Here is a 13,522-nt window from a genome sequence, read left to right on the forward strand (position 1 = left end):
TTACCATATAACCTAAATCCTCATACACGTTTTTCATACACAGCACTAGAGCTCTAGCTAGAGCATTTGTAAAAATTTGTAGAAGTGTCTCTACTGTTGATTGATTCTTTTTTGAGACTACAAACTCTGCAGATACCCGTTTTGAAAGCCATGCTGTTTTGATTACAGGTCTGCTCTTAGTCCACCCTCCCCCTTTAACTTCCTGCCTTCATTTTGGACTAACCACCTTCTGAAGTGCATTTCAGAGAATCCATTAAAAGCAACTTGTTGAGCAAGAGGTAAAGTTCTGCCAACTAATTAAAGATCTGGAACCAAGCACAAAACTGTTCCTTTCTTGTGACCTGAGCAACTATCAAGTTACGAATTAACACAGCTCAGTACAGATGCATTTGTACTTTATTTCTGGAAGGTACTTAAAACTTCTGAAGCTAGGTTGAAATATGACAAACATCATAGTATTCAAAGTTCAAATCTACCCCAAAACCCTGGAAGTCACACACTTGGGCACAATGGGTTCCTCAAATTTGAAAATTAATATTTTGTGTTTATCTGCTTATAAACAATAACTTTCTAAGCTTTTATACTTTAAGAACGTCTCCTAGCTGGAAATATACCCATACCATCTTAACTAACTTTCTTACTAAGAAATAATTTCAATACATGACGCTACAGATAGGAATTTTATGTGCAGTTTGTCTTCAAAAAAAAAAGGATCTATTACGTTTCACATAGCCATTTCTAAGTGGAAACACTTTCTTGAATCCAGACTCTGACATACTCACTTCAGACAGCATTTAAATAGCATATACAAAGCAAATGAGTAATGTGTTGTCCTGCTGAAGCTGTATATGCACAGACAGAATGTTCCTGAAATATCTACAAAAAGCAGTTCAAGATCTCCCAAGAAACACTGAAACAGAAGGCAGGCCTCGCAACCAGCCAGAACATATTTACATGAACGCCAGTTTAGAGATGACCACCTACATGGCTACTTCAGAAAATCAAGTTCTTTTCACACCATGGACCACAATAGGATGGTTCACTAATCATCTTCCTCTCTATTTATTACCACAAAACACTATTTTTATTTCTGTTCATTATCACTTGTCACAGCTGCAGGACTATGGTTATATAAAGAGAAGTAAAAATTAAAATCTAGATAACTTAATTTTTGTTTTTAAATTTTTTTAATTTTTCTTAAAGGTAGCAACAATAGGAAGAACCAAGAGCCATACCGGAATTCTTTGGTGCTTCCTAGGGCTGGTGAAGCAGACAAACTTCGTGACTTAGCTCGTCCCCGGCTAGTAGTGCTCCACTCCTCATCATCATGACATGCTGAGCAATGATAAGCAGAATCTGAGCTCACTTCGGCCTTACTGGTACACAATTTTTCTCGATTCATCTCCATACTGGAAGTGAAGGAACCTCAGTGAGAGAGAAATTCAATTCCTGTGGAAAAACACCAGGAGCAAGGGGATAGGGAGGAAAGAGAAGAAAAATCTCAGTATTAGCAAAGCTAATAAGAGTAAGTACTAAACACTGAGTTTACACACTTTGATAAACATTTCTTGAAAGGATCTGGGCAATTGAGAAGTTCTTCAAGGTAATCAGAAGATGCTGAGAGGAAAAACAGCCACGATTAAAACACATACATTCCCAGATTTAGAAGAGGCTCAATACAAAGTTGTTTCAAGACCAGCACAGATTCACTTCTCCAGTTATAGACAGGATAAAATAAATTTGCTTTAGATACTGAAGAGGAAGAAAAGCTTTAAATATTTGCCAAGGAATTAAGACTCAGGAAAAACTATAAAGTCTCCTACTAGCTGATACATATATTGAACAAACAGAACTAGAATACTCAAAGCTATAACAGAAAAAAACTGTCAAAGTGAGCAAACAAATAATGCAATAGAGAGAACCTTAACTTCAGTTCTTCACAAAAATGAGATTAATACCAAGCTGAGAAAAGACAAAAACAAGTTGGAGAACAATACTGAAGTTCTTAAATCATTTGTGACAAACTGGGGAGATGGTCCAAAACAAACAAGATGAAAAAAAGGACAAATGTGAAGTATTTAACTTCCACAAATAATCAGCACAAATAGAAGATAAACAGCTGGCTAGACAGCAATTTTGCAGAAGTAAAATAAAAAAACCCAACCAAACCCCAAACTTTAAATAACCATCCTTCCCCAAAGTACTAGAAATCCCGTAAGTTCTCATCATTATTGGAACAAAGTAGAAGAAACCTTATCAAAATATAAATAGAAAGCAAGTTTCAGTGTATGAACAAACAAATAGCATCTCAGATAATGCAGTCTAGAGGAACAGTACATTCCTCAAGTCAGTTGATTTCAACACGAGGAAAAAGTTGGTTCATTAAAAATTTGCAGACATTTTTAAAACAGTTTCATCACTTTGGATGTGCTTCCTACTGTATCCTGTAGAGAATGGACTGTAACATTATTGTAACCATGAAAACAGACTATGGCTCTGGAAAATACTCATAGAATAATGATATTTGGCTGTAAAGTTACCAGAGGATGACAATCTCCACAATTTTACAAATACTATGCTTCACAGCATCCCAACTTTTAGGTAAAAAAAGCATCAATAAGATGAAGTTATAATTTTAGAATGAGCACTGGCTCATTACTAAATTAGATAGAACCACCACCTAATCAAGTTAGAAAATACTTTTGCTCCTACTGTAGATTAGGCTTACCCTACGAGAACACCACTACAAAGAGGTACAATTACTGCCATCCATTAATAATTTGTAACATCCTGCACTTGTAAAGATATCAATGTTTAGTTGTTGGTTACTCACTGCTTAGTACCACCTGTGACCATGACTTGGGAAATAGTCATTTCAACACATATATAATTTTTTAAAAATGTAACTCTATTTTTAGACAACTTTAAGCTCAATATAAATTTTGTGCCGGTTAGTTGATTTATGCACATAACAACTCTGATTGCGCAAGCACATATGTAAAACAGACTGTAAAATCTGACTCAAACAACATAAATTATTTTTAATAGATTTTAATTTGTGTTACCTTTTATCATAACCTCATCAAGCTTCAGGAATACATCTCTGGCTGGTTGTTTCTGAACCAGCTACAGAAAACAAGTCATGTTTCAGAAAAGAAGTGACTTTAAAATGAAACATTCAGTATCTCTGATTGGAAAGGGTCTTTCAACATCTGTGTGTGCATGAGGAAAGTTCTTACATTGTTTGTTCTTTAAATCATAATCTAAACTAGCCGACCGTTTTTACTTCAGAGATTCCAGATAGATTTGAACAAGCATTTCTGATGGATTCCCCCCCACCCCTCCCATGCAAACTGGATTCTGAATTAACAGTCTTCCTAATCAAATACAGAAAGAACTCAAAATTTTAAGTTCTGAATTTTAACAGAGGCCTTTATCCAATAGATTTAAAAATAATTTTTAAAAAAGCCATAAAGGTAGTTAGAAAACTAGACACTCATTTACCATCTGTTTGTAGCTACTCACACTTGTAATGCACTTATTCAAGGCCTATCAATCAACATATCTTAAAAAAAAAAAAAAAAATCTAATACCTTCATTTTTACTGTTAAATCTAAGGAGTATTCTTTTTAACCTGAAATCATTCTTGTGTTTGGTATATCTATTTCATAGGGTCCAAACAGGCTTCTCCAGCATCTTTATATACCCAGACTTCCACATACTTTACCATCTTTCTGATTTTTAAGGAATTACAAATCTGACTTCATCTTTACTGGATTACCATGCTCTTAGCTAATATTAACCAAAACTATTATAGTGAGTCAAAGTTAATGCTTAGTATACTTGAATACATTCCATTTTGTAGAATTAGCCAATAAAAATGCTGGAGACAATTATTCATCAATGGAGGAGATCAGCTCCTCAGGAATAATCCAGACAAGAAAAAAATACACCGGAACTGGTGGAGGAGAAAAAGCAGATACCAACAACCACTGCAGCTGTGTTTTATTATCAAATTTAGAAACCAGGTATTTCCAAAAGAAATGCTGTCTTCACAGAATTACCCTAGGAAATTATACGAAATAGTTGTTTTTATCTGTATCATTAGTTAGCTCTCAATACGGGCTGCTGCTAAACTATTTCAGAAGTATTGAGAGTGAAAATCAGTAGTGAACAGTCTCTCATCTCCTCTTACCTACCCCCAACAGCATATTTCTCAAAGATATTCATATATCCACATACACATATCTGCACTATGCATCCACCCTCAAAAGTCAGAATTATAAGTAATTCTTTCTTAAAAATCTGCACTGCAAAAAGGGCACACACAAAAATTTGACAAGCCCAAGTAGTTAACAGCACATCATTTTCCTTTGCTTTCCCATTACATAGGTTATCAACTCCTCATTCCTTTTTATCCAAATACTGAGAGCTTGATCTGGCCCTAGGAAAATAAAAATTACAACAGTTAACAAAGTCTATGGAAATGCAACATCTGTGAGAGTAGTTTCTGTAGAATTAGTTTTCTCAGTAACTTAACAGTTGATACATATGCATCCTACTCCACAACATCACCCTTAACTAAGAGGTGCACAGAACAACAATTTATATAGCAAACAATAAAGCGTGTTTCCAAGTGACTTTGAAGTATCTTCATCTGACAGATGCTGCCAGTGAAGAAAATCAGATTAGCACAAAACTGGAAGTAAGACGGTGTACAGACCTACTAAATACAGCCTAAGAACTTGCTATTCCTTCCATGTAATACTTTCCAACTCAGGATGTTTTAACTACAGCTTACACCATGTACTGTTTAATTAACATTCCCTCACAAGACCTTTATTAAATAAGCAGACTTGACATAAGGACAAAACTATCACTGAACAGCTTCCAGGATTAGATCCAAAAACTTTAAGCACATGTCAACAAACTAGTGAAAAGGCAGCTCTGGTCTAAGTCAAAAAAGAAAAAAAAAAAAAAAGTATTTCCACGTCCAGCATTACAGAATGAAGGACAGCTGAAAAAGTGTTAACATTTAATATTAAATTTCTGTGATGGTGACACGAAGTAGTCAGCTGAGGTCACCTCTCACAGGTATCCAACCTTCAACCTCTCCGTAGTTATAAACGAACGCTCCCATGAACCAGAACTTCACAGAGGTTTCATTAAACCATCTTTATATAGAAGGATACAATACCATAACACCCCCAAAGCTTTATTACACTGTTCAGGCTATTGTTGAGGAATCACACTCCAGGTCAACTGTAAGAGTCCTAGTTACAAAGAAAGTCTGAAACAATTCTTCTCAGCTTTCATATGAATGTAATCCACATCCAGGTGGCCAAGTAAGAGTTATGTGCACTCACATCTGTCGTGGTTTAACCCCAGCCAGCAACCAAGAACCACCCAGCCGCTCGCTCACTCCTCCCCAGAGGGACAGGGGAGGGAATCGGAAGGGTAAAAGTGAGAAAACTCGTGGGTTGAGATAAAGACAGTTTAATAAGGAAAGCAAAAGCCCCACAGGCAAGCAAAGCAAAACAAGGAATTCATTCACCACTTCCCATTGGCAGGCAGGTGCTCAGCCACCCCCAGGAAAGCAGGGCTCCATCATGCGTAACAGTGACTTGGAAGACAAACGCCATCGCTCTGAACGTCCCCCCCTTCCTTTTTTCCCCCAGCTTTACGTGCCGAGTATAAGGTACAGGACATCCCTTTGGTCAGCTGTCCCAGCTCCTTGTGCCCCCAGCCTGCCCGCTGGTGGGGTGGGGTGAGGAGCAGAAAAGGCCTTGACTCTGTGTAAGCACTGCTCAGCAGTAACTAAAACACCCCTGTATTATCAGCACTGTTTCCAGCACAAATCCAAAACACAGCCCCGTACTAGCTACTATGGAGAAAATGCACTCCATCCCCGCCAAAACCAGCACGAAGTCTTAAAAAGCCATCCTCTCCACTGTTTGATCGCACTGAATAGCATACAAAGAAATACGATGTTTCGATGCAGGCAGCTACACAAGGAGCAGAAGGCTGCAAATCACCAAGCAATTTAGGGGTTTTTTTTAATGAGCGTGCTTGGAAGCTGTTATTTTGTAGCAAACGTTTCCTGTCAAATGCATTGCCCTAAACCATCACGATTAGAGGATTACTGCAGGGTCCATCCTGACCAAATACTCACACTACTTCTAACGTGCCTTCAAGACTGCAGCATTTCTACTAATTTTTTTAGAAACTGCATCAGCCATTCAAAACCACTCATTTTGTACCTTATTATAAACCTTACATTAGGGCATAAGAGGACAATGTTATATCCAAAAACGGTACCACTTGCCCCATTGCTACAGACCCCCACTTGCTTAATCACTTAATTCTGTGGAGAAGTTTTTTTTATTATTGTTATATTTTGCTGAAGAAAGCACTCCAATAGAGGTTACATGCATGTGACTCCATCCCTAAAGCACTAAACCTCCTCTCACCCAAAAAAGAAGGAACAGCTGTATCGAGTAGATAAAACTTCCTTCTTGGTTTAGGTTAGAACTTCATATTCTAGTGTGCCTGAAGTAAAAAAAAACAAAAACAAAAACAAAAAACCAACAAAAAAACCCCAAATAATATTCCATATAGAAATTTCGTAGTCTGACAGCAGTTGACATTTAGTAGCATGTTTTTTGATTACATGCTCAAGTGCTGTTTCTACTAAAAATCAGACAGTATGACTATCACGTGTTAAACACCCAGGGAAAACAATTCCATTTGTTAACCCTTCTGCCTCGGAAGCGCCAACACGCTCACCTGCCATGCCAAGGAACAGGCATTAATAACCTAAAGCTCACCGCCACCCCTTTCGTCAGAAAGGTGGATGTCCAAACAAACAAACGAGGAGGCGGATCGCACACACTTGATGTGCGACCAGGAGACCGCGGGCCAGATCAAGCGGTTGTACTTGTTATCCTTTCGGGAAACTACCTTACCTCAGGGCTCCCTACCGCTCCCCTCACTGGAGCGCACCGGCGGTGTTCTCCGCCTGGACAGTCCTCCCGGGTTTGCAGGCGTCAGCCCGCCGAGGGACCGACAGCCCGCAGGCTCCCCAGCGCCGTCCGACGCGGGAAACGAGCGCCGCCGGGCCGGGCCGGGCCGGGCCGCCGGAGCAGCCGCAGGGGACGCGGGCAGCGCGGCTGCCGCCCGCCCCGCGCTGGCCCCAGGGCACGGGAGCCCAAGCGGCCCGGGCAGGGCAGGGCCGCCCCGCACCGGGGGACACGCATCGGGGACAGGCACCGGCCCCGCTGCGGGAGGCCGCTTGGCCCGGCCGAGCTTCTCCTCAGCGCAACCGCCCTCCCCGCGGCCCCGACTCACCGCGGCCCCCGGCTGCTCCCTCGCCCGGCGGAGCGCCCCGCCGCCTGCCCCTTCAGAGGCCGGCAGGTCGGCCCCAGCGGCGGTGGTGGCGGTGGTGGTGGCGGCGGCCGCGGCTGCTCCCGGGCAGTGAGCGGGGCCGGCGGACCCTGCGCGCCTCCATCGTCCTCTCCCCGCCTCCTCAGCGGCGTCGGCCCCGCGGGCGGGGCGGGGCGCATGCGCGACCGCGGGGAGGGCCCTCGGCGTCGCTGCGCACGCGCGGCGGGCCCGCGGCCGCGCTGGGCCCGGTGCTCCCTCCGTTAGAAGTAATGCAGCGCTAAATGAGCGCGGAATTAGGGGTGACATGGAGCTGAAGGTTAAAAAAAAAAAAAAAAAAAAAAAGAAAGGGGCACAGCCCTTCAACGTCCGCCGCAAAATCCATGGTGACAGCCTTGAGCAAGCAGGGGTCCGACTGAGGAGAAACAGCTCCACCCGCCTCAGACCAAACAAACTGCAGCCTTCTCAAGGCCAAGCGTTACGTGGCTGTGGTTTTGGTCTGTTCGTAACTATGACTTCTTCTGCAGGTGGCCAATTGGAAGGACAGGACTGGGTCCTGAAATTACGGCACATGTTAGGGGGTGCCAGGTGTGTAACAGGTGCAATCTCACCTGTACGGTCCTCTAAGGACCGGCACAGGTCTGTACGTTCAGTCGGCTTCGGCCACTTTGTGCCCTTTGGTTCACGCCACAACTTCAGATCCCTTTGCTGGGGCTGTAGCCGTTCGCACACACTTCACACGCCCATCTACCCTGCAATAACCGCCACGAACTTGTACCTGAACCTTCCCCTAGGTCATCGGTTAAATACCCTTCCTGGCGTAAAATTCCTGTTTGGGAATGCGTGCCACCGTACTGTATTGGAACCAGTCTTAACCTTGACGACAAACAGAAGCTCCTGAAACGCAGGAAACCATTTTCCAGTCTGTCCTTGATCTGATACCAAATTCTGAGCAAGGGTGAAACAAAAGAAAAAGGCATTTGGTTTCAGCGTGCATGCTATCTTGAAATCAGCAGGAACTTTGCCACAAACTTCAACAGAGGTAAGATCAGGCCCCTACACGGATTGCCAACAAGTAAACGATCCTTCACAGTTACCAAAACCAATCAGGTTTTCTAATTTCTAAATTGCATTTTCAACCAATACTACTTTAAAGAGATCATAGACCCATACATGTAGCTCACTGGATTGTATATCAGGATAAATCTGCAAAGTGAGAGCAAGTTACACCATTTGAGAATGTGGCAACTTGGGATTTTTTTTTTTTTCTTCCCCCTTTATGCAGAAATGTATGTTTTCAGAAAACTGGGGAGCTGCAAAGAAGTGACAGTCAACAAATGATGAGTCAAACTTGAAAAAGGAAACAGTTGCTACATATGGGGAAATACTATAGGCAATGTTACACCGCTTTCTAAAAAGTGCAGTGTTTTGAGTCACAATTTCTCTTTCATCCTCCTTCCAGACAACGTGAAGAGCCCAGTCTGCAAGGAATTAAGGAAACAATACACAGTTCTATGAAGTTAATGATATCTTGGAGACTCAAATGTCTTTCAGGTGCCGAAAGAGATATTCAAACTGCAACAGGACAACACAACAGGACACTAGGAAGGAATATGGCACTACATTTTACAGAGTCAAAGCATTCATCTTAAAAGCTGCAGTAAAACAACACGTTCCAGCAGAGAGGAACCGTGCTCAGGCACAGCACCTTTGTTAGCCGTGCCTGTCCATACCCAATTACTGATTATAAAAGCGAACCAAGGAGTAAATTTTCATTTGAGCTGGCTCTTGGGGGTGGATTTTTCCAAATTCATTAAGATGAGAGATAAATCACCACTAGAACCATTTTCCACAAGAATATATATTGGCTGTTAAAAAATGAACGTTTCCAAATGGCAGGTTTTTTTCCCACACACAGTAACTTCCTGCCGTTGCTCAACATTTTGCAGGAGGCATGAACTCTGCAACGTAATGAACACTTATCCTCATTAATTGGCGGAGATAAGACCGCTAATCAGCTGAGCCTAACCTATTTATAAAAGAGCTACAGTTACAACAGCAGCTCCGAGCTGCCCAGGTTCAGCAGCAACCTTGGAAGCTCTGCTTGCTGGTCTGGATGAATAACAGGCAGACTGGTAACACCTCTTCCCTCCTCCACGGACTGGAACGCCATGAGAAACAGAAGAGTTTATGTCATTTTTGAACACGTCCTCCCTAACACTACGATTAGAAAGTGTAGCTCAGCACTCTAACCCAGGCTGTGCTTCCATTCTCCTAGGGAAGACACGGGGGAAAAATAAAGAGAAACATTGGCAGTAACATTGAGAAATAAGCATAAAAACATGCTGCTTTTTTCTACTAAGGCTCTTGGTTCTGTGAAATATAATTTGACTGGCTTTAGATTAACAAAAAAGATAAGTTAACAAAAATGCTGTTGCTTGTTTGACAATTGCACAGAACACTGGTGCCTGATACAGAGAGGCTCTGTTCAGTCTCCATCTACAAGCCAAACTTACCTTCAGCAGAAGGTATTTCCACTCAACAGGAAACAATTAACAAATTGTCTCTATTAACACCTAACAGGGTTGAAGAACATAGTTCTTACCTCTCAAACTTCATTTCAAACAGTCTCTGATGACTCAGAATTCCTGAGGAATCATTAGAAATAAAAATGTACCACAAAGTTTAAATTCTGATTAAAATGGTGGCACGTGAGCGTGACAAACAAGCTATTTATCAATGGTCACAAACTACAAAGCCACTGACATAAAGACAGAGAAACGTATACCATGGCATTGCATTCATTATTCAGGCTGATTACAAGCACCTCCAATTGTTACGCAAATGTCATTATCCCAATTTAAAAGACTGAACTAGATTAACTGACTTGCACAAGGGTTAACATAATCTGTGGCACAGCTGAGATGAGCAATCAGGAATGTTGGCATGTAGCCCCACACTCAATCCACTTGACAATACAGATCGTCTTTGATAATGTCAAGACAGGATTGAGAGCTGCTGGTAACGAGTAAAGAAAACTTTGGTAATAGAGAGTGGAGGGATCTTGCAGAAATCTAACCTGTGAAGAGTAGTACCAAAATAGGGAGGTATTCCTGTCTCTCCCTGCATGACTAACGGAGTCTGTTTTTCTGCCTTCAAAACAGATAAAACCAATTACTTCCCTCTTTGTCAAGACTGTAATCTCATTGATAGAGGAAATGCCTCTTTGCATGCGCCTGAGAAGCATGCAGTCCATATTTTATGGATTTCCAGTTGCTACCCTAATACAAATAAGAATTAAAAACCAGGTCTACTTATTACACCATTTTACTGTTCACAGGAAACCTGGTGATTCTTTTTAGGAAAGACCTAGATTCACAGGAGACCTTCATTCTTTTTAGGAAAGCAGCTTGATTAATCGGAAAATTTAAAAGCTTCCAGTTGCTTCAGTTTCTCCGGAGAAGACAGAATAAACCCCTTAAACCTTTACTAGGCTGAACTTTCACATCGATATAAGCCAACATTGTCTATAATTCCAAGTGGTGAGACTAAAGGGAACTCTAGGGAAAAACTTCTTCTCTTGGTTTTCTATTAAACGCCTTCACCCTGACTGTTTGGGGAGGTCTGGGCAATTGCGGTTGCCACCTGCCCCCAAGCCACCAGTGCTTCCAACATCCGTGACAGGAATACAGGAGAGATGACAGAATCCAGCCGTACGAATTCTAGCTCACTCTCAGTATTTCAAGGAAACTGGTTTATTTGTGTCACGTAGGTTATAATCGGAACACACCCCATCATCATAACAAACAGCTAAAAGATACTGCAATGCCAGCTTCAGCTACTAGTTGGCTCTGGATAGCAGGAGGAGCTGGTTGTTCTGGGTCCTTTACTTGCCAGAAGCCACCCAAGTCAAACAAGTAAGATAAACATCTTACTGTAATAATGCAGGAAGTTGGGTCACGAGCTTTCATGACTGCCCAAACTTTGAAAACAGTCTGATGAGCAGCAGCAAAGAAACAGAGTAAGATGGTTCCTTTACATTCGATTCCTCTTTGTTGTCATGTGTTATCAGTCACATTGACATCTGGAGACCGTTATGCAAGCATGGAATGATTTTAAGTAGAAAGAGGCACAAATTCAACAAGTGACATAAAAAGTAAAATGACCAAACCCTGTTCTTGTCACTAGCAAGGGTTAGCAAGTGAAAGAGTTATCACTGCAGGCTTTTCGTGCTTAAGCGCTGTGCAGGTATGAAATGCTATGTTCTTGTTCCAGAGAGAACGCAGATGGAGGACTCACCCTTATATCTCGGTTACCACAACAAAATCTTATCACATTCTAGCTGACTACAGTAAGTACCAAGTAGTCATAGGATGCACGGCAAACATGCACATTCATTACCGCAATGCAGCTGATGCTTGTTAACTCATTATGAGTTAACACAAATTTCTGCTCTGAAAGTCAGCAGGGACCCAATTTGCAGCTTGGTCATTAACAAAAATTTCCGTGCAGCCCTGAGACACTGCAGTTCAGTCCAAGAACTTCGCTGTCCACAATCAGCAGTTATTGACATCATCTTACTATATGGCTCTAAAGTCTAAAGTCCTTGGAAGTAAGCGCTCCTTTGCAGTGGTTGGCTTATCAGACAGTTAGAGAGCGCAGTCTTGTATTAAACACTGTTTAAAAAAAAAAAAACAAACAAACCACACAAAAAAAGCCCCAAACCCAAAACGAACAAACAAAACCCCAAAAAACAACCAGTCCCTGGATTGAAAAAGTTACTCTTCCTCTGTTATTTTTTCTTGTAATTGAGGTTTCTTTATTCCTTTGACCTTTAGGTTTGTGCTGTCCTATGAGTTATCTAATAGCACAAGAAAGAATTCTAACCAGTGACTTGGTATTACCATGACTTGGTTTTGGTTTTGTTTTTTGATAAACCTAAAACCTTGACAGCAGAACTGCAAGAGTAAGTGTCTGGATCCTGATTTGCTGGTGAGGGTTATATGGAGCCAGCTTGCTTTTCCCCAGGAGGTGAGTCAAACTAAGGCCAATGCCAACACAACATGGACTTGAAGAGACAGAATTAATGCTTGGAAAAAATCTATGCAAAGGGAAAACTTAAATAGAATTCTGAAAACAGAAACATATAAAAACAGTTGATGTGATCAGTACAACACAAATGCAGAGGAAACCAGCCTGGAATCCAGAAGCTTCAATGCAAGATAGGATTAATTCTGAATATAAGCCTTACATCACACCCTTCTAACTGTCAAAAACAGAAATGAAGAGAGGCTAGTCTCTGCCAGCTACTGGTTCATTTGCATTACAATTCTGTATACCCCAGCATTATTAACATTCTTCTTTTCATGTATTTAACTCCCTTGTATTTTGCAGATGCTCAGATCACAGATGCATTTGAAAGCCTTCCCATTCAAAACCTTTGTTCTAGTTCTCAGAGAGCCACAGAAAGGTGATGAAGATATCCTTTTCCTTTGCACAAAAGGAAATATATCTACCAAATACCCCATATGAAAAGAACAGCCTGCTCTATAGTTAAATGATCCTTTTCTTCACAGAAAAGAGCAAGGTAATTTTTCAGATAAAAGAATGACACACTCAAGACATCTGCACCTGCATTTACAATAGCTTGGGTAAAATTACTGGTCCTACTACCTTAGACAGAAGGCTTAGAGTGACTGGGGACCGCAGTGAAACCTATCCTTTCCCTAAGACATTCCCACTAGAAAAAGTACAAGAAAGAAGCGCTGGTCTGTTGTTGTAGGACTGACTTCTCATGATTACTAACTAGCTACACTTAGGCACCAATTTACCATCCCTCTTCATTCACAGGTGATTTTCCCAATTTGGTGGTCAGGCAGCTTTCAAAAAAAAAAAAATCCAAATACCATCCAAAATAACATCCATGCATATTGCTATCTCCCACCAGACGTATGTCTCCTCCTAGTTACCTGGGGGAATGATCTCTTCCTTAAAGACTATGTTTCTTTTTAAACCTAACAGATTTTAGTTTCCCGTGTTTGCCAATTTCTTTCTCTACTGCTGGAGAACCAACTTTCCAGCATTTCCAGTTCTGGCAGTGCTCCCCACTGACCTTCTAAAGATTTCCCGTAAGCGTGGCTGA

General features: G+C 41.4%; 1 protein-coding gene across 4 annotated transcripts in view; it reads right to left on the reverse strand.

The window, feature by feature from the left end:
- Positions 1 to 7,534, reverse strand: part of NADK (NAD kinase) — a 28,647-nt gene extending 21,113 nt beyond the window's left edge. For 3 of the 4 annotated variants that reach the window (XR_015704264.1, XM_087755203.1, XM_087755201.1), the window contains exons 1-2: positions 7,348 to 7,534; positions 1,236 to 1,449 (exon numbers count right to left, since the gene is read on the reverse strand). Coding sequence is in view for 3 of the 4 variants with exons in the window: in XM_087755203.1 (XP_087611329.1) it covers positions 1,236 to 1,408 (173 nt within the window). In the remaining variant the exon portion in view is untranslated. Of the gene's footprint in view, positions 1 to 1,235; positions 1,450 to 6,965; positions 7,050 to 7,347 lie in introns of those variants that run through there. The other variant, XM_087755202.1, reaches the window with a different exon arrangement.
- Positions 7,535 to 13,522: the final 5,988 nt, after the last annotated feature.

The sequence above is a fragment of the Nipponia nippon genome, unplaced genomic scaffold (assembly GCF_047370975.1).
Source record: "Nipponia nippon isolate SJK-2023a ecotype South Korea unplaced genomic scaffold, ASM4737097v1 scaffold_19, whole genome shotgun sequence".
Lineage (NCBI taxonomy): Eukaryota > Metazoa > Chordata > Aves > Pelecaniformes > Threskiornithidae > Nipponia > Nipponia nippon.